General features: G+C 39.5%; 1 protein-coding gene across 2 annotated transcripts in view; it reads left to right on the top strand.

Annotated features, from left to right (window-relative positions):
• cfap57 (cilia and flagella associated protein 57) overlaps positions 1–24475 on the top strand; it is a 93596-nt gene that overhangs the window by 6873 nt on the left and 62248 nt on the right. For both annotated transcript variants that reach the window (XM_072574565.1, XM_072574564.1), the window contains exons 2-7: positions 1464–1777; positions 5273–5514; positions 7433–7601; positions 10482–10634; positions 13133–13272; positions 24103–24268. In XM_072574565.1, coding sequence (XP_072430666.1) covers positions 1464–1777; positions 5273–5514; positions 7433–7601; positions 10482–10634; positions 13133–13272; positions 24103–24268 — 1184 coding nt within the window. The remainder of the gene's footprint in view (positions 1–1463; positions 1778–5272; positions 5515–7432; positions 7602–10481; positions 10635–13132; positions 13273–24102; positions 24269–24475) is intronic.

Raw genomic sequence — 24475 nt, 5'->3', positions numbered from 1 at the left:
AGACACTGTCAACTAAGGTCGAAGCCCATGGAATTGAGGCAAATGACTGACCTGGCTGGGAAATTGGCTGAGTAGCAGATGACAGAAGGTATGAATAATGCACAGGTACTCAAATGGGCAGGATGTCAGTGGTGTCCCCATTATAGATGGTGCAGATGAAAGATTAAATGAGTGGACAAAACTGTGGCAGGTGGTGTTCAATGTAAGCAAGTGTGAATTCATCCATTTTGGACTGAAAAACATATATGTAAGGGTACCATCTAGATAGTAGAATTTAAATACTGTGGATGTCCAAAGAGCCTTGTGGGTGGCTGTGATTGATCTAATAATCCTCTCCTCCCTTTTCATTCTTTATCCCTATCGTCCTTAATTTCCTCAGAGATTAAAATTTTTTTTACCCTATCCTTGAAAATGCTCAACAACCCAGCATTGATAGTTCTCTATGGTAAAAGAAAATCTACAGATTGACTACTCTCTGAGAGAAAACATTGTTTCTCATCTATGTCTTAAATGGGGGACCTCTAAATCTGAGATTATGCCCTCTGCTTCTACTCTCCCTCAGGGGCATCAACTTCGCCAACTGACCCTGTCAGGCTCCCTAAGAATCGTGTATGTTTCAATAAAGCCTTTCATTCTTCCAAACTCCAACAAGTACAAGCCCGACCTGCTTGATCTCCTAATAAAATGTCTCCATATCCAGGATCAACCAAGTATACTTCTCTAGATTGCCCGCAGCGTCAGTATATCTTTTCTTAGGCAAGAGAACCCAAAACTGTTCACAGTATTCCAGGTGTGTGGATGCTGTATATCAGAAACAAAGACAGAAGTTGCTGCAAAAGCAGCAGGTTCGGCAGCATCTGTGGAGAGAAATCAGAGTTAATGATTTGGGTCAAGTGATGGTTCTGAGGAACAGTCACTCAACCCAAAATGTTAACACTGATTTCTCTCCACAGATGCTGCCTGACCTGTTAAACTTTTCGAGCAATTTCTGTTTTTGCTTCCTACTTTTATACTCCATTCCTTTTGAAATAAAGGCCAGCAGTCCACTTGCCTGCCCTATTTCCCACTGAACTTGTATGCTAGCTTTTTGTGATTCATCCCTAATTTACCAGCTCTAATGGTTTTGAAACAAGGCTCGAGGGGAATTGCCAGAGGAATGGCTTAACTACTGACTTGCCATTCAAAGCTGCTCCCTTCTGCTGAACCTTTTCCAGATGATCCAAATGACATTGAAAGCTTACTAGAAGATTTAAATGAAACAATCTGCAGTCATGTTTTGTATTACACTCGTGTGTGTGTATATATACACACATTGCTTCTGGAACATTCAATATTAACCTCTCTCCAACAAAGAAAATGCAGGATTTTACTTATGATATGGTCATGTCACATGCCAACACGTTTCTACCAGTTTTAAAGACATTAATTAATAACCTATATATATGCCATACTATTGAACGCAGGTGCTGAAAAAAGCCAAGGGATGTTGGCTCTTGCATTTAGCCCCAATCACCGATATCTGGCCGTTTCTGAAAAGGGTGAAAAAGCCACAGTGACTATATATGATGTACAGCACGATCAAAGCAGAAAGAAAAAGTCACTAAGTGTCAATGATCTTCACGCCCAAGAGTTTGTCAGTATTGCCTTCTCGCCAGACTCCAAATACCTGATTGCGCAATCCGGGAAACCGGATTGGACACTGATTTATTGGTTATGGAAGAAACAGAAAATCATTGGTGTTATGAAAACTACCACAAACACAAACCCTATTTATCAGGTAATCATTGTTAATTCTGTCACGTTACTTTCAACCATCATCATTTCTCATTTCTTTAGAAGTTGACCAAAACAAGTCTTCCAATTTATAAAGCTTGTCATTAGGATTTTGGATTATGCATTTGGATCAAGTATCTAAAGGCATTCCTATCAGTGCTGTGTGCTTTTATAATACTTTTGTGAAAAATGTTAAAATAATTAGAAATTAGAAAGTAGGAAGAAAGGTTTCGTGAAATGCAAAATCTAACTCTTCTCAAATAGCCTTGACCATGTATTAAATATTTTCCACTATATTTGAACTTCTGTAAAAGAATGTGTAAAACTAATTCACATAATTAATGTAATCATTCCTTTTCCTCTTCCTAATTAGAATCTCAGAGAAAAGGCCACTATGGAAATTCTTGCTCATATTTTGAGAAACTCCTAATGCTTATTGTCTGACATTGGACGCCTGTCCACATGTGAATGAAACCGTAGAGATAAAATCACCAATGTCCCGTGACAAGGAAGTCAGGAGGTTTTCTGTTGTTTCCACCCTGGTCTGTGTAATCTTCACCCTGAGTGAAAAGTTTGAAACTTGAGGGTAGACACAACACAGTGTAGCAGATGTCAAGTGGCGAGCTACTTTCTTTCAAGAAGCCCGCCAATTTAAGTGCCAATCAGGTAGACCTGCCTGCTGAAGCATGTCTTCATTACTTGGCAGCAGCACCAGAGGGAAACAGTGGCTGCTGCTGATAGCCCATCTACCTGAGGCTCTGACTGCCAAAGGACCCAGGCCACAGCAGATTGGTAGCGTGAGGCAGACCATGTCGTAGGGTCAGAGGGAGGGGTGGGGAGGAAATTGGCAGCGAGGGAGAGTGGTGGCTCTTGGTTGGCATACCAATCCTGATTCTGATTCCCTTGACTAGGCACTGAAACCTGTCAATGAGGGACACCAATGACATGCACCCACCTTTCTCTCTACCCACCCCCAGATGCCTGCAAAAAAACCCAGATAATTTTTACTTTTTACGCTCTCTGGTCGATTAGTCCACCATCTGCTGCTGGGTTGATGCTGGTGGCAGGGGGAGGAAACCCTTAGTGGGCATCACTTGCTTACTTTGGGGTCTTAATTGGCATTATGTTGGACATTCACAAGCTTTTCCACCATGAATGTAGTTGGACCTGAAACGGGAAGGTGGTGAGGTCGATCTTGCCCCCCCTCTTGCCTGATTAAATATTCCCAATGCAAACCTGTACAGGGAGGGCATTCAATTCCATCTAACATGTGAATCAGAGCTATTATGGAATAATTGTGAACTAGTTTCTAGTTTAATGTTATAATCCTATATATAGTTAAAAATCACACAATACCAAGTTATAGTCCAACAGCGTTATTTGGACACACTAGTTTTCGAAGTGCTGCTTCTTCATCAGGTAGTTGTCAGCCACCTGATGAAGAAGCAGCCCTTCAAAAACTAGTGCTTCCAAATAAACCTGTTGAACTATAATCTGGTATTGTGTGATTTTTAACTTTGTCCATCCCAGTCCAATACCAGCACCTCAAAATCCTTTCTTTACATAATTATTTGATTTTAATGTATGTACAGTTGAAATCAAACTCTTAAAGAAATATTGTTCAGAACGGGTTTAGTCTAAGAATGCCTGTTTCTATTTGTCCTTAATATTAAATTAATACGAACTGCAGCACTCTATGCTCTGCTAGGTAGGGAATTTTAGGATTTTGATCCACCTTTGAGTAGTAAGTGGTAATATCCATCCAAGTTGAGACATTACATAATTTGAAAGCCAAACTAATTGCAGCATGGAAGTTTCAATACATTCCAGACTGAGGAGCTGGAAGACACGGTCACATGATTAATGGAAGGATGTGACTGTAGCAAGACAGGCTTATAAAGGCAATTTTCATTATAATATAAATTAAGAGGAATTTATGTTAACAATTTTTGAGATTTCTGGCTCAGGTTGTTGATATGTATGTAAGTTAGCTCACTGAGCTGGAAGATTTGTTTTCAGATGTTTCGTCACCATGACTAGGTAACATCATAAGTGAGAGTCTCCAGTGAAGCACTGGTGGTAGGTCCCGCGTCGCTATTTATAGGTCTTCGTTTCTTAAGGTGGGTGATGGGGAAAGTTAACAAAGAATTGTCCACTTTGTGGGTGGAAGTGCAAGCTAAATTGAACTGGTAGGACTGTTCTTTGAGAAGGTTGAAAGGAGATTTAATAGTGATGCTCATAATCATGAGTTGTCTAGAGGTGGGGAGAAAGTACTCCCATTTGTATAAGGTTTGAGAACCAGAGGACCCCAATCTAAAGTGAATGACAAAGGAACCAAAGGTGATTTGAAAGAAACAACATTGTTGCAGAGTAGGGGACTTAGGACCTGAAATACACTGTCTGAGAGTGTGGTGGAGGTAGATTCAATCATGTTTCTCAGGAAATGGAGATAAACACTTGTTGAAAGCCCTTGTGGATATTATGGACCAGATGGCCTCCTTCTGTGCTGTAACCATGATTGTAATATGTAACAGATGGTGAAATCAAGTGTATTTTTCATTGCCGACCAGTTCATGATTAAGTCAGAATAATTAATATGCTTAAATGCTTGCTTTTTCTCCCCTGATGCCTGTTTCTCCTCATCCTCATTTGCAGGAAAATTTAACTGGTCTTCAAGAAGATATAGTGTTTATGTATGAGGATTATAAGTTAAATTAATGCCTACCCTTCATAATGCTGCTCAAAAGTAGCTGTTAACAAATAGGAGAAGAAAAGATCTTATACACTGTACCTTATATAATTTTTAAATCCTGGTTGTGGGCATGTCTAGGATAGAATTGTGAATGAATAAGGTTTCAGAAAGTGTTCTGATGGGTTAGGGTTAGAGTGAGAGATGGAATTTATTTACTCAACTTTAATCATTTCACCCATGTGTATATGTTCGGTCAGATGCTTCTACCTCCCCCAGTTGTCATTATTTCCGATTAAGTTGCATACATCTATTGAGAAGTTTGGATATAAAAATAACAAGCAAAATGAGAAAAATGGTGAGGGTGTGAACAACTATTTCCCACTGCTAATTAACCTATGCTAGGTACTGGCCTTCAGTAACTAGCGGATTGGTGTGGGTGCAGCTTAACATGTTCTCTGTGTTGTTTTACATTCTTACCTTCAGATATGTTGAAAATTGAACAAGGTAAGAGTGGTGGATATATAGTGTTTTATTTTGTAGAGTAATTTATTATCCTTTCTCTACACTTATTTTTATTCAGTTTCCTTCATTAGCTAATATTCCTTTGATTCTTTCTTCAGGAATTAATGTATTTGCATAAAAATGGGAATATAATATCACTTTCATGACTGCAACTGGTGCCAGTAATTATTACGTTTCCCTTCCTTCCAAACAGTACAGTACAGTCTGTTTAATACATCATAGATATCATTGAGATTCCTGGAATGTGCTGCATACACAATCTTGTAATTTTCTTTCCTATATTAGATCAGCTTTAACCCTCAAGATAATACACAGCTATGTGTGGTTGGGGATGGCGTTTTAAAACTCTTACGATATTCTGATGGAAACCTCAAACAAACAAACTTCCAAAAGTTTGAGCTCCAGAACTTTCTCGCACATGCATGGATGCCAGAGGATCACATCATTGTTGGCACTGACACAGGAAAACTTTACCTGTTTGAGTTAGCTGAATTACGCTGGGAGTATTCAATAGTGCTAGAAATCAGGTACAGTATAAGTGGAGACAATACAGTCCCAAATATAACTTGCTGTATTTTCTCAATAGTTCTTTGTTCAAAACCAGTTTTGGGTGGGTGATCCTTTCTAAGTATTATCAGTTATTTCTTGTTCTGTGAATAAAAAAAAAACTAAAAAGGCTATCTAAATAAACTTTGCTATTATTGTAAGAAACTGGCTTAATATTGGAAACATCTGAAATAAGCAAATATAGCAAAAAGATCTGATGGTCCACAAATTTCTTACTCACAGCTTTCCATCCATTCACAATTCTGTGATTTGCATTGATGACTTTAAACATATTAGCATTTTCTTTCCTCCAGGCAAAACCACAGTAAAAGGTGTGCTAATTAAGATCAAATGTGTTTATGTGTTTTGTGTTACTATATTGGCATTTTGTCTTACTATATTAGTGCTACTTACTACAAAAAGTTTAGCTTTTAATAGACTACAAATTGACATCCAGTGCTCTCATTGATTGTAATGATTACAGCTCAAGTCAATAAAAATTAATGGAGCCAGTTGTTACAAACAGAGTGGCCTTCTGCAACCTAAGTTTGAATCTGTCATTATTTTTTGACATCCAAACATGGAGGGTATTAAGACAAATCTTCAACTCTAGCATCCAGCTCTTTGTAAAGTCATGATTTATGTGGAAATCAATTACTCATAAGAATATAGAAATTGACTGTCAGGAAAACAGTATTCTGACCCATCAATCCTGGCCCATAACATGTTAGAACATCATGGCAAAAAAATTCTTCACTTCACCTCTCTCTCTCTCTCTCCTGTAACCATGGAACCTTCAAAATAATACAAATGAATTGTTTGTCCACTCCTGGAGGTCATGCTGATAAGCGTTGACCCTCCTGAAGTTCATGCTGATACTTAATCCCTGCTCACATCTAGAATTTATACTGAAATCCCCATTGCCTCAGAATTTAAGCTGATTTCTATTCTCCTCCCCCCTTGAATTTATCCTGATGTTCCCACTCCCCAGAGTTTGTGCTGATAACCACCACAAGTTTCTTTTACAGCCTCCTACCTAGAATTTATGCTAATTTTCCACACCTACACAACTTAGAATTTATCTTGTACTTCATTTCATAGAATCAAAGAATACCCATATTGCTGAAGATGCCTACACTCCTCCTTCAAGTGTTCTTGCACCCTTACTCCCTCACCAATTCCTTTCAGTTCATTCTTATTGTTTTCCCGTCAACAATAGCTAATTTTTCCTTTTTCTCCTTACCTTTCAGCCAGTTAAATGCTAATGTGACAGCAATAACAATTTATCCCAACATCTTTCATTCTCTTCCTTCCCTTTCCCTTTCTTCTGTTGTCATCCATTTAGCTCTATCATTGCCATCACATTCATCATTGTAAAACATACAACAAATAGCCTTTATTTTTTAACCTCTTAATCCCATTCTACTGGCATTTCCACTTTGAAGCTTTACTTACTTTGGGAGGAAATTGTCTTGTTCCTGTGAACATTTCCTTTTTGGAACCTTGGTTCAAATATACAACGGTAAGGGAACTTGCAAGGGTACTGATGTGACAAAGTCAATCATGGATTTAACAAATTGATTGAGATGGCACTTTGTGTGAGGAAACAAAATACCAGAGGGAAAATGGCTACTATTTCAGTGTAAAAACATTTTAATCAATGAATTTATAATTACGTGTTACTGAGCTAGGACGACCGGCTGAGCTTCTGGAATTTTGTATGCAATAAATCAGTTGCATATGTCAATTATATTTTGTGCAAATTGAGTCAACATGTACTATTAGCAATGCAGTATTCCTCTTGGAGAATGTATAACCAATGTTTTAAGTTGTGTATTAGAATTATAAAAATTAAATAAATTATTTCATGTAATGTCTTTGATGTTGCTACCTTAACAGAAAGTCTCCCTCTATCAGCCACATGCCTCCACCTCCACCTCCTCAAACTAAAGTGACAGCAATAACAATTTATTCCAAAGGGTTTATTTGCTCTGCTGGACCTGGTGTTGTGTATATGTTTGAAAGAGGAGAAGAGAAGGATACCTTTAAAAAAACAAGGGTAATTAGGGTGAGTTCTTCATTAGACGAGACTGAAATAATACTTGTAATAATAGATATTGAATAATAATTGTCAAGTGTTTTTAAAGCAGTAATAGTCTCCCGCACTGAGAAGATTCAAAGGCATTTGGAAGCTCTTTATGTAGTAGGGAGTAAATTTTAGAAATTAACAGTGGAAATTTGAAGTGAAAATATAAGGTACATATATGAGTTGACTAGGTACTGATATTTTGTGGTATAGATTCTGCCCACAGCTATTGTCACTTAATATGGCAACAAGGAGTGGCTCTTCAATCCATTTTAATTAATACTTGAAATTCACCATCTCAACTGTTGCAATTTTGATTGATTTATTTCATAATGCCATACACTCTTGTTATTCAGTTACACCTGTTTATCAATGATCATCATTAGTCACTCACAGATGAGGATGACACTCTTCCAATCTCAGGGTGAGTCTGTAAGTGGCTGTATAGACTGATGTGGCTGCCACAAGTTCTGTTACACTTGGGGCAGGTGGTGGTCACGGGAAGAGATGGATAGGGCATTAGTATGACAGCATGGTCCTTTCGCTGTTTTCCCCTGGCTTCCATTTTTTTTCCCGATGCCAAGTCTTGAGGTTCTTGCTGCCTTCCCAGAGACTCCTGCTCCATTTTGGACAGTTTTAGACTACTGATTCCCATGTGTCTGTGAGAATGCCGCACTTCACTATTGAGGCTTTGAGGGTATCGCTGAAGCACTTCCTCTCCCACCTGGGGCTCAACTGCCAGTTCAAAGTTGGGAATAGAGCACCTGCATAGGGAGTCTCATATCGATCATGCGGATGATGTTCCGAACCCATCATAGCCAATCTAGGGTGGTCAGTGCCTCGATGCTGAGGATGTTGGCCTCGTCAAGGATACTGGTGTTGGTGCATTTCTCTTCCGATTGGTGGTACTGCTGCAGTGTTTGAAGTGTCTACTGTAGACAGTCCACATCTCAGAGCCATATAGGCGCCAACCACAACAGCTCTGTAAACCGTGATCTTGCTATCAGGCGACTAGCAAAATCCTGTATTTTGATTATTCACTGATTGTAACATAAACTGTATAGAACACTGGGGACCCTGGGCATAAGTTTATTCTGCAATTTTACATCAATTCTCTGGGGACAGCACTGCATACACCTTTGAATCTGACAGTACAGTATTCTTTTGATAAGCTGCCCCCAGGGTAAGATTAGCTACATAATACATGCACATTTCTTCCTCTTAATATCTGAAACAACTGAGGTAAAGTTTGCCTGTTAAGGTTGATCCAGTAGTTCTGTTCAGTACCCAAATTTTTATGATGTAAAGTTATTTCATTTATTTAGACATTATTAGCCAGTGTACATTGAACAATAGTTTAAAGTAGAATATACATATAGTAAATTGGTTAAAAAACCCTGCAAAATTATTCACTTTTATGCTTTTATTTCAAATCCACTAAACTATTTCTAACCATCAAAGAAGTGAAGAGTTTTATTTTGAAAAATAGCATTTCCAGAAGTTGTCAGAAATTAGTTTAGTAAGTAACTACATTATGACTAAAATCTGTTCAGGGTCTTGAATCTAGATTCTGAGAAATTCATGCACATAGAGTTTACATTTGTCCAAAAAGGAAGACATATATTTTGTCCCCTAAGGCATAGCCTACATCCTTGTCCTAGTGAGCTTAGGCATAGTTTGGTGACAGATGACTCAGGTAAACATAGCGTCATGCAGCACAGAAACAGACCGTTTAGTCCACCTCGTCTATGCCGACCAAGTTTCCCAAACTAAACTAGTCCCACTTGCTTGCCTTTGGCCCATATCTCTCTAAATCTTTCCTATCAATGTACTTGTCCAAATGTTTTAAATACCTGCATCTACCACTTCCTCTGGCAGTTCATTCCACACACAACTACCCTCTGTGTGAAAAAGTTGCCCCTCAGGTCCCTTTTAAATCTTCCTCCTCCTACCTTAAAAATTGCCCCATAGTCTTGAAATCCCCCATCCTAGGGAAAAGACACCTGCCATTCACCTTATCTATACCCAGAAACATCCTGGTTAATCTTTTCTGAAACCTTCTCCAGAATATCCTTCCTATAACAGGGCAACCAAAACTGTTCACAGTATTCCAAATCATGGCCACACCAATGTCCTGGACAACCTCAACATGATGCCTCAATTCTTACACTCAATGGTCTGAGCAGTGAAACATACTTTCTAAGAATGCAACTTTCTAAGAACCCTGAGGTCTCTCTGTTCAACAACAATACCCAGTAATATTGTTGAAACATTTGATTAGGTCATTGGCTTGCAGGATTATTTAGAACTGTTTGAGAATAAGCCCAGATGTGCATCTACCACTACACATCCTGTAATGTGATATACAAGATGGACAACTCTTAACATTGCCATCAATCAGTCAGTTTTAGGCATGACAATGTTTTGGAAGGTAACTCATTTCCAGGTCTTCCATCAGCAAAAGGAAGTTTAATCTTTTACAGGATCCAGGTTACTGCCTTCTCTTTATTTTGTATTTGTTCACATGATGGGACATCAATGGCAATGACTCACCATTTATTGACATCTTTAACTGCCATTGAGAAGGTGATATTGAGTTACCTTCTTGAATTCCTACAAACTATATGATGTAGATGGGAGATGGGAATTCCAGGATATTGACTTTATGGCAATATAATTCCAGTTCAGGAAGATATATGTGACTTGGAGGGAACTCTCCAGGAGACACTAAAGATGATGTTTCCTTTTCTGTTGATCAATACCGTTTTGAGCATAGTTTGTGAAAAAGTTTTAAAATTATATGTGTGCCTTTTCCTTACCATCACCTTTTTGGCTGAAATCCTATTCTGTGTTGCCCACCAGATTCCACAGGATCCATACAGCACAGATCCATCCCATGCAGAACAGCAAGAGATTTCAACTCTTTGTCTTAGTCCCTCAGAGGAAGCGCTAATTGCAAGTACAAATAAGAACCAATTGTACAGCATCACATTATCTTCTGCAGAAATAAGTAAGGTGAGCACTGCCTTGAGCATTTTAGGAATTAGCATGATTAACATGAAATGAAAACTTAATAAACAGAAACATTCCAATAACAAACAGGTTAAACAAGTGGGCAAAAAGTCAGCAAATGGGATATGATGTGCGAAAATGCAAAGTCATTCATTTTGGAAGAACAAGATGTTATTTAAATGAAGAAAAACTGCATAAAGCTGCACCACAAAGGGGCTTGAAGTTACTTGTGCATGTAACACAAAAAGCTAGCACACAGGTGCAGCAGGTAATCAGGAAGGCTAATGGAATGTTGGCCCTTTTGTCAAGAGGGTTGGAGTATACAAGTAGAGAAAAAGTTAGGGCTGCAGATGCTGGAGATCAGAGTCAAAAGTGTGGTGCTGGAAAAGCACAGCAGATCAGGCAGCATCCGAGGAACAGGAGAATCGATGTTTTGGGCAAGGACCCTTCATCAGGAATTAGGCTACTGAGCCAAGGGGGTGGAGAGATAAATGGCAGGAGGGATAGGTCTGAGGGGAAGATAGCTGAGAGTGCGATAGGTAGCTGGAGGTGAGGGTAATGATGATGGAGGAAGGTGGAGCGGATAGGTGGGAAGGAAGATGGACACTTAGGACAGGCCATCAGGGCGATGCTGAGATGGAAGGTTGGAACTACATAATGTAGGGGGAGGGAAAGTGAGGAAACTAGTGAATTTCCACATTATGCCATGTAGTTGAAGGATCCAAACCCGGAAAATGAGATGATCTTCCTCCAGGCGTTGGGTGGTTAGTGTGTGGCAATGGATTGTTGTATGAGCACATGCTGAACAGGTTAGACTCTACTCACTGGAGTTTGGATGAATGAGAGATGATCTAATTGAAACATACAGGATTCTTGACAGGATAAATGCTGAGAGGATGTTTCCCCTCATGGGGGAGTCTAGGACCAGAGGGCATGGTCTCAGAATAGAGGGATGCCAGTTTAAGGCTGAGATGAGGAAGAATTTCTTTGCTCAGTAGGTTGTGTGACTTTTGAGAGAGCTATGGGGGAAGATTCCTTGTATATGTTTAAGACTGAGATAGATTCTTGATCTTGATCGTAGGCGAATCAAGGCTTATTGGGAAATTGCATGAAAATGGATCTGAGAAATGTTAGATCAGCCATAATTCTATTGAGTAGCAGAGCAGGGTTGAGGTGCCAATGTCCTACTCCTATTCCTTTTCTTATGGTCTTGTTGTCCTCCAAACCTGGAGCAGAAATCAAGACTAAATTTACAATAAACCACAGGCCTTTGTTCAATATTTGCAAGATTGTATAATAGACCACAATCTTTTGACTTGTTAGTTGTAACACAGATCAGCATTGGAGTATATTAACTGGAGGCAGTGACATAGTGGTAATGCTCCTTGAGGAGTAATTCTAAAACACAGGCTCATGTTTTAGAGTGTCAGTGTTAGTGATGCAACAAAGGGTCAATCAGAATGGCTCCACAGTTGATTGGAAATATATTAGTCATTTTTCAAGACCTAGTTTCTTGTTGGTTGTGGGTGATTGCACCTCCCCATTTTTAACTTATTTGGAAAATCTTTTGTTGTGCTTTTTGTTGCACTTCAGCCCCAAGCTCCTGAACTTTAGGTATCTAATGCAGAGGGGTGTATGCAAGTCAGAGGACCTCCTCATGGGTCTGCTCTTAGGCTTGTCCAAGTTGGCTATTAACAGGTCCAGGCAGTGGCTGTGAAGGGGGTCATTTTTGCTGACTGTCTAGCCATCTTCTGTGCCAACATTCATTCCCAGGTGTCCTTGAAGATGGACAGCACGTTGTCCACCAATGATGTTGATGCCTTTAGAGCGAGGTGGGCACTGCGAGGTGGATACAATCCTTTATCTCCCTCTCCAGCTCTGTTTTGATTTGGTCCCTCCCCACTCTCCGTATCCCCCTCTCAAGTTTGGTAGTTGGCTTTGCCTTTAATGCTTTGCACAAACACTTCTAATTGGCGATGGTTACTAGTTAAAAACAACAAAAAAAGTCCAGTGATATGGTGATGGGAAAATTGTTTGGTTGTGTGTGATAACACCTTTGGATGTAAAAAAGAAAAGATTGAGGTTCTTATTGATTGTTGACAATTACCCTTTCTTTTTAGTTATTTGTCCTGGAATTGCTTTCCTAACAATAGTGTCTGTATATCTATATGTCAAATGTTGCAGCTTTTCAGGAATATGACTCAATATCATTCTCAAGAGCAATTAGGGATGATGGCCTAGCCACTGGCACCCAAATACCATGAGTGAATTTAAAACAAAATTAAAACAAAACCAGAACTTGCTGGAGAAACTCAGCGGGTCTGACATAATCTGTAGAGAGAAAACATTTTCTTCAGGACAAATTCACAAAAATTAAGTTCTGACCTGAAAATTTAGTTCTACATCATATCTTGTCCTATTCAAGCTACAGTGATATTTGACTGTGTATTTAATCCATTGTTTTGCATATCTTCAGATCTATTTTGTCTTATTTTTAACAGAGTGAGCTGACACATTTTGAATTTCTCTGTCAATCGTTCCACTCCAATGTCATCACAGGCTTGGATATCTGCATTCGAAAACCCCTTGTTGCCACCAGTTCGGTAGATAGATCAATACGCTTGTGGAACTATGAGACGAAGTATGGATTGCAGCTCTTTTAAATCTGTATAATAAGAAATATGCAAAAATGACAAAGTATTTTTTCTATTAGCAGAGTGCATAGTGCTAAACTGCATTGTGAGAATCCCATGTTAGGACATATTCTAGACCAGTCAATTAAATAAACAAGATTATTTAAATTTTCTACTTCACAATTTGCAGGTCTTTTGTCTTTAGGACTTGAGTAAATATTTCTTCCCTTCCCCTTTTGTTCTCTGTTATTCCAACTTTTTCAACTTCCACATTTCTCAGTTCTGCTGAGCAGTGTACACCCAAAATGTTGAGACCATAAGACATAGGAGTGGAAGTAAGGCCATTTGGCTCATCGAGTCCACTCCGCCTTTTAATCATGGCTGATGGGTGTTTCAATTCTACTTACCTGCTCTCTCCCCGTAGCCCTTAATTTAATCGATCTCTGCCTTGAAAACACCCAACGTCCCAGCCTCCACTGATTAGATTCCTTACAGTGTGGAAACAGGCCCTTCGGCCCAACAAGTCCACACCGACCCTCCGAAGAGTAACCCAACCCCCTCTGACTAATGTACCTAACAACTATGGACAATTTAGCATGGCCAATTCACCTGACCTGCACATCTTTAGAATGTGGGAGGAAACCTACATGGATATGGGGAGAATGTTGAATTGAACCTGGGACCCTGGCGCTGTGAGGAAGCAGTGCTAACCACTGAGCCACCATGTTGCCCCAATTGTTTTGGATTCTGATTGGCATGCTGAGTATTTCAGCTCCCATCATTTAGTGTTTTTTTTATTGAAGACAATGAGTTAGCCATGATTACTATTGATATTTACAACACCAAAAAACAATGAGCTCTCAAATCTAAGAATGTAGCAACAATTTACTAAGTAAATATTTTGCAGTAATTTGAAGTCTGTCCTAACTGTTGAGGTCTAACTTTGTGAGTTGAATGGTCTAATGTCATAATCTATTGGAATATTAACATTTTATGATACAATATGTAAGGGCACAGATGTTCTACCCCAGGTATCTTAAAACTCTTCATATGTTGTTGAGAGGTCACCAACCTCTCTGCCAATGTCTATGAAACTCAATTCAATGTCAAGAACAACATGCCATCATTCTTGAAAGTACCATGCACTCCATGTTGGAATAGTAACCTGAATGGCTTCAAACAAAAATCTCTTTTAATTTCAATCTTGGTCCCTACATTTTCCATATCTCCCATTTTCCACATTTTCTCTAGTTTCTGCCTTTCTCAGCTATTTATGTCTCAACAAATGAATAAGAAGCAGGAGGAGGCCATTCTGTTACTTTAGACAAATCTGTGATTTAATAAGTTGTGATAAAAGGTGTATTATACCATGTATTATTGACATTTAGTATTTGGATTTTAAAATAGAGACATGAATTTTGGGCATTGCTGTAAAGGCTTTTTTAAAAAAGATCATGTCAGAAAGTCATTTCGAGCAGTGACCTAGATACATCATTTACAAGAAGGCAAGTGGCTAAGTACCCGGCTGGACACCTGTGGTGTTAAAGTAGAGTTTATGCTAAATTTATGTGAAAACTGATCAGGGCCATTAGTTTTGTCTTGACTTGACCATAATGGGAGTTATGTACAGCCCTCCCAGCAGTGGTCAGGACTAGGGGCACAAGATGTACCAGGAAATAGGGCATGTCAGAAAGGCAAGGTCATGGTGATCATAGGAGACTTAAATATGCAAATGTTCTGGGTGGATCCAAAGAAAGGGAATTCATGGAATGCTTACAGGATGGCTTTTTGGAACAGCGTGTGATGGAGCCCACAAGGGAGCAGGCTATTCTGGACTTAGTGCTATATAATGAACCAGACTTTATAAAAGATCTTAAAGTAAGGGAACACTTAGGAGGCAACTCTAATGTGGTAGAGTTGTCTGCAGTTTGAAGGAGAGAAGGCAAAATTGGATGTAATGGTGATCTAGTTAAATAAAGGTAATTACAGGGGCATGAGAGAGGAACTGATGAAAATCAACTGGAAGCAAAGTCTAGTGAGGAAGACAGTAGAGCAACAATGGCAGGAGTTTCTGCATGTAATTGAGAACACAGTACTGAGGTTCATCCCAAAGAAAAGAAAGATTATCTGGGGTGGGGGAGATTAGACAGCCATGGCTGACAAAACAAATCAGGAAATATATCAAAGAAAAGGAGAGAGCCTATAAAGTGGCCAAGAGCACTGGGAACAGAAGATTGAGAAGACTACAAAAACAAACAGAGGATAACAATGAGAGAAATAAGGAAGGAGAGGATCAAATATGAAGGTAAGCTAGCTAGTAATATAAGAAATGACAGTAAAAGTTTCTTTCCATACATAAGAAACAAACGAGAGGCAAAAGTAGAAATTGGACTGCTCCAGATTGATGCAGGAAGGTTAGTGCTGGGAGATAAGGAAATAGCTGAAGAACTTGATTCGTACTTTGTGTCAGTCTTCACAGTGGAAGACATGAGTAATATCCCAAGAATTAAGGAGAGCCGGGGACAGAGTTGAGTATGATATCTATTACAAAAGAGAAAAAGCTAGAAAAAAATCAAAGGTCTAAAAATTGATAAATCTTATGGCCCTGATGGGCTACATCCTAGAGTTCTGAAGGAGGTCGCTGAGGAAATAGCGGAGACATACAGGAGTTAGGTCTGAAGGCTGATAAGTCCCTGAGGCCTGATGGTCTACATCCCAGGGTACTGAAGGAGGTGGCTCTAGAAATCGTGGATGTGTTGATGATTATTTTCCAGAGTTTGATAGATTCAGGATCAGTTCCTGCGGATTGGAGGGGGGCTAATGTTGTACCACTTTTTAAGAAAGGAGTGAGAGAGAAAGCAGGAAATTATAGACCAGTTAATCTGACCTCAGTGGTGGGAAAGATGCTGGAGTCAATTATAAAGGATGAAATTACGACACATCTGGATAGCAGTAACAGGATAGTCAGAGTCAGCATGGATTTATGAAGGGGAAATCATGCCTTGACTAATCTTATGGAATTTTTTGAGGATGTAACTCTGAAGATGGACAAGGGAGATCCAGTGGATGTAGTGTACCTGGACTTTCAGAAAGCCTTTGATAAAGTCCTACATAGGAGGTTAGTGAGCAAATTAGGGCACATGGTTTTGGGGGCAAAGTACGGACTTGGATTGAAAATTGGTTGGCTGACAGGAAGCAAAGAGTAGTGATAAACGGCTCCCTTTTGGAATGGCAGGCAGTGACCAGTGGGATACCGCAGGGATCGGTATATATCCAGGGATACAATATATATTAATGATATAGAAGATGGTATCAATAGTAACATTAGCAAATTTGCTGATGATACAAAGCTGGGTGGCAGGGTGAAATGTGAGGAGGATGTTAGGAGATTACAGAGTGACCTGGACTGGTTAGGTGAGTGGACAGATGCATGGCAGATGCAGTTTAATGTGGATAAGTGTATGGTTATCCACTTTGGTGACAAGAACAGGAAGGCAGATCACTACCTAAATGGAATCAAGTTAGGTAAAGGGGCAGTAAAAAGAGATCTGGATGTTCTTGTACACCAGTCAATGAAGGCAAGCATGCAGGTACAGCAGGTAGTGAAGAAAGCTAATAGCATGCTGGCCTTCATAACAAGAGGGATTGAGTATCGAAGCAAAGAGGTTCTTCTGCAGCTGTATAGGGCCCTGGTGAGACCGCATCTGGAATATTGTGTGCAGTTCTGGTCTCCAAATTTGGGGAAAGACATTCTGGCTATTGAGGGAGTTCAGCGTAGGTTAACAAGGTCAATTCCTAGAATGGTGTGACTATCTTATGTTGAAAGATTGGAGCGACTGGGCTTATATACCCTTGAGTTTAGAAGACTGAGAGGGGATCTGATTGAGACGTATAAGATTGTTAAAGGATTGGACACTCTGGAGGCAGGAAACATGTTTCCGCTGATGGGTGAGTCCTGAACCAGAGGACACAGCTTAAAAATACGGGGTAGGCCATTTAGGACAGAGATGAGGAGAAACTTCTTCACCCAGCGAGTGGTGGGTGTGTGGAATGCTCTGCCCCAGAAGGCAGTGGAGGCCCAGTTTCTGGATTCGTTTAAGAAAGAGTTGGATAGAGCTCTCAAGGATAGTGGAATCAAAGGTTATGTATATAAGGCAGGAACAGGATACTGATTGAGGATGATCAGCCATGATCATAATGAGTGGTGGTGCAGGATCAAAGGGCAGAATGGCCTACTCCTGCACCTATTGTTTATTGTCATCTTTCAAAAATCACTGGAGTTAGGGAAAGTCCCAGATGATTGGAAAATTGCTTAGTAATCCCTTTGTTCAAGAAAGGATCAAGACAAAAGATGGAAAATTATAGGCCAATTAGTCTAACCTCGGTTGTCGGTAAAATTCTAGAATCCAATCGTTAAGGATGAGATTTCTAAATTCTTGGAAGTGCAGGGTCAGATTAGAACAAGTCAGTATGAATTTAGTAAGGGGAGGTGTGCCTGACAAACCTGTTAGAATTATTTGAAGATGTAATAAGACCATAAGACATAGGAGTGGAAGTAAGGCCATTCAGCCCATCGAGTCCACTCTGCCATTTAATCATGGCTGATGGGCATTTCAACTCCACTTACCCGCATTCTCCCCGTACCCTTAATTCCTTGTGACATCAAGAATTTATCAATCTCTGCCTTGAAGACATTTAGCGTCCCGGCCTCCACTGCACTCCACGGCCCACCACTCTCTGGCTGAAGAAATGTCTCCGCATTTCTTTTCTGAATTGACCCCCTCTAATTCTAAGGCTGTGCCCACGGGTCCTAGTCTCCTTGCCTAAAGGAAACAATTTCTTAGCGTTCACCCTTTCCAAGCCATGTATTATCTTGTAAGTTTCTATTAGATCTCCCGTTAATCTTCTAAACTCCAATGAGTACAATCCCAGGATCCTCAGCCGTTCCTCGTATGTTAGACCTACCATTCCAGGGATCACCCGTATGAATCTCCGCTGGACATGCTTCAGTGTCAGTATGTCCCTCCTGAGGTGTGGGGCCCAAAACTGGACACAGTACTTGAAATGGGGCCTAACCAGAGCTTTATAAAGTCTCAGTCGCATATCGCTGCTTTTATATTCCAACCCTCTTGAGGTAAGTGACAACATTGCATTCGCTTTCTTAATCACGGACTCAACCTGCATGTTTACCTTTAGAGAATCCTCGACTAGCACTCCCAGATCCCTTTGTACTTTGGCTTTATGAATTTTCTCACCGTTTAGAAAGTAGTCCATGCTTGTATTCTTCTTCCCAAAGTGCTTTTGCTCACATTGAATTCCATCAGCCATTTCCTGGACCACTCTCCCAAACAGTCTAGATCCTTCTGCAGCCTCCCCACTTCCTCAATTCTACCTGCCTGTCTACCTATCTTCGTATGATCGGCAAACTTCGCTAGAATGCCCCCAGTGCCTTCATCCAGATCATTAATATATAACGTGAACAGCTGCGGCCCCAACACTGAACCCTGTGGGACACCGCTTGTTACTGGCTGCCATTCTGAAAAAGAACCTCTTATCCCAACTTTCTGCCTTCTGTCAGACAGCTAATCCTCAATCCATGCCAGTAGCTCACCCCGAACACCATGGGCCTTCACCTTACTTAGCACCCTCCCGTGAGGGCCCTTATCGAAGGCCTTTTGGAAGTCTAGATAGATAACAACTACTGGGTTTCCCTAGTCTAACCTACTTTGGATTGGCTGTCTGACAGAAGGCAGAAAGTTGGGATAAGAGGTTCTGTCAGACAGCTAATCCTCAATCCATGCCAGTAGCTCACCCCGAACACCATGGGCCTTCACCTTACTTAGCACCCTCCCGTGAGGGCCCTTATCGAAGGCCTTTTGGAAGTCTAGATAGATAACAACTACTGGGTTTCCCTAGTCTAACCTACTTTGGATTGGCTGTCTGACAGAAGGCAGAGAGTTGGGATAAAAGGTTCTTCTTCAGAATGGCAGCTGGTGACAAGTGGTGTCCCACAGGGTTCAGCTGCAGCTGTTCACTTTATATATTCATGATCTGGATGAAGGGACTGGAGGCATTCCAACAAAGGTTCGCCGATGATACGAAGTTAGGCGGATAGGTAGGTAGTACTGAGGAGGTGGGGAGGCTGCAGAAAGATTTAGACAGTTTAGGAGAGTGGTCCAGGAAATGGCTGATGAAATTCAACATGAGCAAATGAGAGTTCTTGCACTTTGGAAAAAAGAATACAGTCGTGGACTATTTTCTAAACGGTAAGAAAATTCATAAAGTCCAAGTACAGAGGGACTTGGGAGTGCTAGTCCAGGATTCACTAAAGGTTGACTTGCAGGTTGAGTCCGTGGTTAAGAAAGCAAGTGTAATGTTGTTATTTATCTTAAGAAGGTTGGAACATAAAAGCAGTGATGTGCTTCTGAAACTTTATAAAGCTCTAGTTAGGCCCCATTTAGAATATTGTGTCCAATTTTGGGCCTCACACCTCAGGTAGGACATACTGGCACTGGAGTGTTTCCAGCGGCGATTCACACGGATGGTCCCTCAAATGGTTTGCCTAACATACAAATAACGGCTCAGGATTCTGGGATTGTATTCATTAGAATTTAGAAGGTTGAAGGAAAATCTAATAGAAACTTACAAGATAATGCATGGCTTAGAAAAGGTGGACGCTAGGAATTTGTTTCCGTTATGTGGGGAGTCTGGGACCCATTGGCACAGCCTTTGAATTAAGGGGATCAATTTAGAATGCAAATGAGGGACATTTCTTCAGCCAGAGAGTGGAGGACCGTGGAATTCATTGCCACAGAGTGCAGTGCAGGCCAGGACGTTAAATATCTTCAAGGCAGAGATCAATAAATTCTTGATCTTACAAGGAATTAAGGGGCCATGGAGAGAGTGTGGGTTAGTGGAGTTGAAATGCCCATCAGCCATGATTAAATGCCATAGTGGACTTGATAAGCCGAATGGCCTTACTTCCACTGTAATGTCTTATGGTCTCATGGACTTTGGTACATTTATGGTGTGGAACCTCGTAGGAGAACCAAGTTGTCAGTTCAAAGGAGCCAGTCATGCTAACAAAGTGATTTTGGTTAGTGAAACTTCCAAACTGGAAGAGTTTGTATAGTATCCTTTAAGCTGTTATAATTCAAAAGCAGTTTAGATTATCAGAATTGAATAAGGGTCATGCGATTCAAAAGGGAACTGTAAAACTGTCTCGGCAATCCAATGAAAAGGAATTGAGAAGATTCAGTGAAGTGATGAATTAAAGAGTTGAGATAGTAGTGGTACTCTTCTGTGATTAAATATCTGCCAAAGATAGTGTTCGGAAACAGGTTGACACGAAGTGTTTACTGTTTCTGTTAAGATCTTTCTAATCATCTTGTATAAACTAATGTTTAAACATTTTCCATCTCGTGAGTATGTGCCAGTGACCAACCACTATAGTTGTCAACTGCAAAAAATAAAGATCTGATCTATCATGTAGATTTAATTCTAGATTCCCCACAGTGTGGAAACAGGCCATTTGGCCCAACAAGTCCACACCAACCCACCCAGGCTTATTTCCCCAACTCCTGACTATTGCACCTAACACTATGGGCATTTTAGCATGTCCGATTTACCTAACCTGCACATTTTTGGACTGTGGGAGGAAACCAGAGTGAACCCACACAGACACAGGGAGAATATGCAAACTCTGCACAGACAGGCACCTAAGGGTGGAATTGAACCCAGGTCCCTGGTGCTGTGAGGCAGCAGTGCTAACTGCTGAGGTACCATGCTGCTCCTTGGATTCTAGGATCTGATTTGTTCAATGTTGCCATCAGTTGGCTTTTGCTGAATTTAAAATCACTGAATTTAAGAGAGATTTGTGTCTTTTTTTAAAAACAAATTGAGTATACTGAGGTACTAAGCATAAAGCAGGAGTGTTGTAGGGAGGATTACTAGATGGTCATTTTAGAGTTTCAAAATGACTTGAATGTTGCTAAGACCTTTCAGGGGATAGAAGACATAACATTGGATATTTGAAATCGTTAGGGTTAGTTGCAAGGCTAAACTAAGACAGTTAGCAGACAAAGTAAAAAAAGGATCATGTAAACATGAGATGCTTACAACAATTGCTCAGCATTTGGCATTAAAATGGAGGGAAACCTGAATTAATTAAGATTCATCAAAAAATTGAAAGACTTGGGAGTGAAAGAAAGAAAAAGAATATTTGAAATAAAAAAACTTCAATTGAAGAATGAGGAAAGAGTAGAGAAAAAAATGGAAAGAGGAGAGAAAGGAAAATACAGGGAAATTGAATTTTAAAAACTTGAACTCCAAGAGATAAGAAAATCAGACATGACTTGACTGACAAAAAGCTCAGAACAAAAGAAGTAGGAAGAGATTGTAACTCAGAGGATGATTCTGATTCCAGTGAGAGATTTGATTTAATCCAAAATATATGTTTGGGGCCTAAATTTTCAGAGGATTAAGTTGAAAGACATTTTATCTCATTTAAAAAGGTAATGTTTTGACCTTAACATTCTAGTGTTTTGATAGGTGAAGCTATGAATGTGTATGCACTTTGTCAGAAGAGCAATATAGAGGCTATGAAACTGTTAAGCAAGTAATACTCAAAGCATATTGTTTTAGATTTATGACTTTAAGGAAGAAACATAATTAGGTATTTGTAGAATATGTAAGGGAAAGAAAAGACCTGTGATCAGTGGTTTCAAATACTGAGTTTAGAGAAAAAAATTGTGATCATGAGGGAAATCATGATTCTACAAGAATTTTGGAATAGTATTCTAATAAACCTTAACACTTATTTAGATAAGCATCAAATAACAAAAATCTGAGATGCAACCATTCTGACAGATACCTATGATATCTCAGACAGTTACATGTGGGAAAATAGTCAGATGGGAATCCACAACACAGTTGGAGAAACAGAAAAGCTGTGGATCCAAAAAAAGTATTTGTTTTAAGGAATAAGCAGAAGGACAATTAAAAAGGAGCAAGTCTGGAACTTAAGAGTCATATGAAGAATATGACATGTTTCCATTGTAACAAGAATTGAAAAATGAAAGCTGATTGCTATCATTTAAGTTAGATTAATTGTAATAGTAGTATGCTTTAAGAATCCTCAGGAATGCTGGCATCAAGAAAGGAAATGGATATTAAAACTGTAGATATAGTACAAGTGGAGCATATTTCATTAGGGTCTACGAGCAAGGGAGAAATGATACAGGATGGACAAGAAAATTTATTCATGATCATTGATAAAGATAATCAGACCATTGAAGGTTTTGAATATTTTATGGAGAGAGAAGGAAGATTTTCTTGTTTTTCTAATAAAGGAGATAAACCATAAAGATATTGAGAGACACGATAGCTAGTCACTTTCTGATACTGGCTGATGATACAATTCGTCTTCAGATGGGCTAATAAAAGAGAAAATATAAATTGGAAGTATACATGAAGTTTTCAAGCCAATGTCAAAATCTGGAATTAGATTAATGAGTAAGTTGATGAATGGTGAGGTTACAGTTTGAGTTTTGTAACAAGACCCTATAGGAAGAATTTAGCTTGATGAGTGACCTGGCCAGTTAAAATAAATTGGACAAACTGAGGGTGGTGGATCAACCAGCAGAAATTACTAGTAAAAAAAACTGAAAGATCCTGGACATGTTTCTCTTCTGTTTTGTGATTAAATGTAACTCATTTCTGCAAAAAGGAAGGGAAATAGAAAGCAGGAAAATACAGATTTCAGTAAGGCATTTGATAAGGTTCCCCATAGTAGGCTACTGCACAAAGTACGGAGGCATGGGATTAAGGGTGATTTAGTGGTTTGGATCAGAAATTGGCTAGCTGAAAGAAGACAGAGGGTGGTAGTTGATGGGAAATATTCATTCTGGAGTTCAGTTACTAGTTGGAGTTAAAGAGAAGAAGGTTGAGAGGTGACTTAATTGAGACATACAAGATAATCAGAGGGTTAAATCAACTGGATAGTGAGAGCCTTTTTCCTCGGATAGTGATGGCTAGCATGAAGGGGCATATAGAACAGATGTCCGAGGTAGTTTCTTTACTCAGAGAGTAGTAGGGACATGGAACGCACTGACTGCTACAGTTGTCAATCACCAACTTTACAGGCATTTAAGTGGTCATTGGATAGGCATATGGATGAGAATGGAATAGTCTATGAAACTACAGGCCATTTAGTTTTACATCTGTTATAGGGAATATGTTGGAAGCTATTATTAAAGATGTTTTAGGAGGGGACTTGGAGCAATTTTAGGTAATCAAAAGTGAATTGGTTTTTTTGAATTGGAAATCAGTTTAACCACTGCATTGACAATCTTTGAAGATGCACGCAAACAATACTTTTCACTGTATTTCAATACATGGGACAATAATAAATCAAATCAAATCAAATGTAATATATGCTGTAGATAAAGGGAACCAATTGATGTGCTGTACTTGGATTTCCAGAAGTCATTTGATACAATACCAGATCAAAACTTATTGCAGAAAATTAAAGGAAAGGGGTAACATATTTCTTGGAAAGAAGATTGGCTAGCTAACAAGAAACCGACTGTAGATCTAAATGGGGCATTTTCTGTTTGGAAAGGGGTCATGAGTGATGTGTTGCAGGGATCAATGTTGTGGGCCCTGACTTTTTACAATTTATATAAATGACTTGGATGAAATGACTGAAATAATGCACTTATGTAAAATGCTTTAAACACTTAAAAACTAAACTCTCTTGATTCAAAATATACTGGAAATGAATTTCTCCACATTTGTTTTGTAAATTCTATTAATTGGTGGTTTCTATTCCCTTATAGTGTTTTGGAGCTTTATAAAGAGTTTCAGGAAGAAGCTTATAGTGTTGCTATTCACCCATCTGGGTTATATATTCTTGTTGGATTTTCGGACAAGTTACGACTTATGAACCTGTTAATTGATGATATCCGAACTTTCAAAGAATTCACAATTCGAAGCTGTCGAGAGGTATGCCACAGATGATTCTGGCCAAATTTCTGTTTCATTTATGTTACAAGTAGTTTATGTCTTCCATGTTTTTGTAATAATGACCCAACCACATCTTCCAACTCTCAATAAACATTAACTGGGCTATCTCTCAAATAGATCCAGAGAGCCACGGTCACCTAATGGAAATAATGGGGGAATTGCCTGCCAGTTGCAGGCCCAGCAAGA

The sequence above is a fragment of the Chiloscyllium punctatum genome, chromosome 7, assembly GCF_047496795.1.
Source record: "Chiloscyllium punctatum isolate Juve2018m chromosome 7, sChiPun1.3, whole genome shotgun sequence".
Lineage (NCBI taxonomy): Eukaryota > Metazoa > Chordata > Chondrichthyes > Orectolobiformes > Hemiscylliidae > Chiloscyllium > Chiloscyllium punctatum.
The sequence above is the reverse complement of the archived record's forward strand: the minus strand, read 5'-3'. Positions and strand labels throughout refer to the sequence as shown.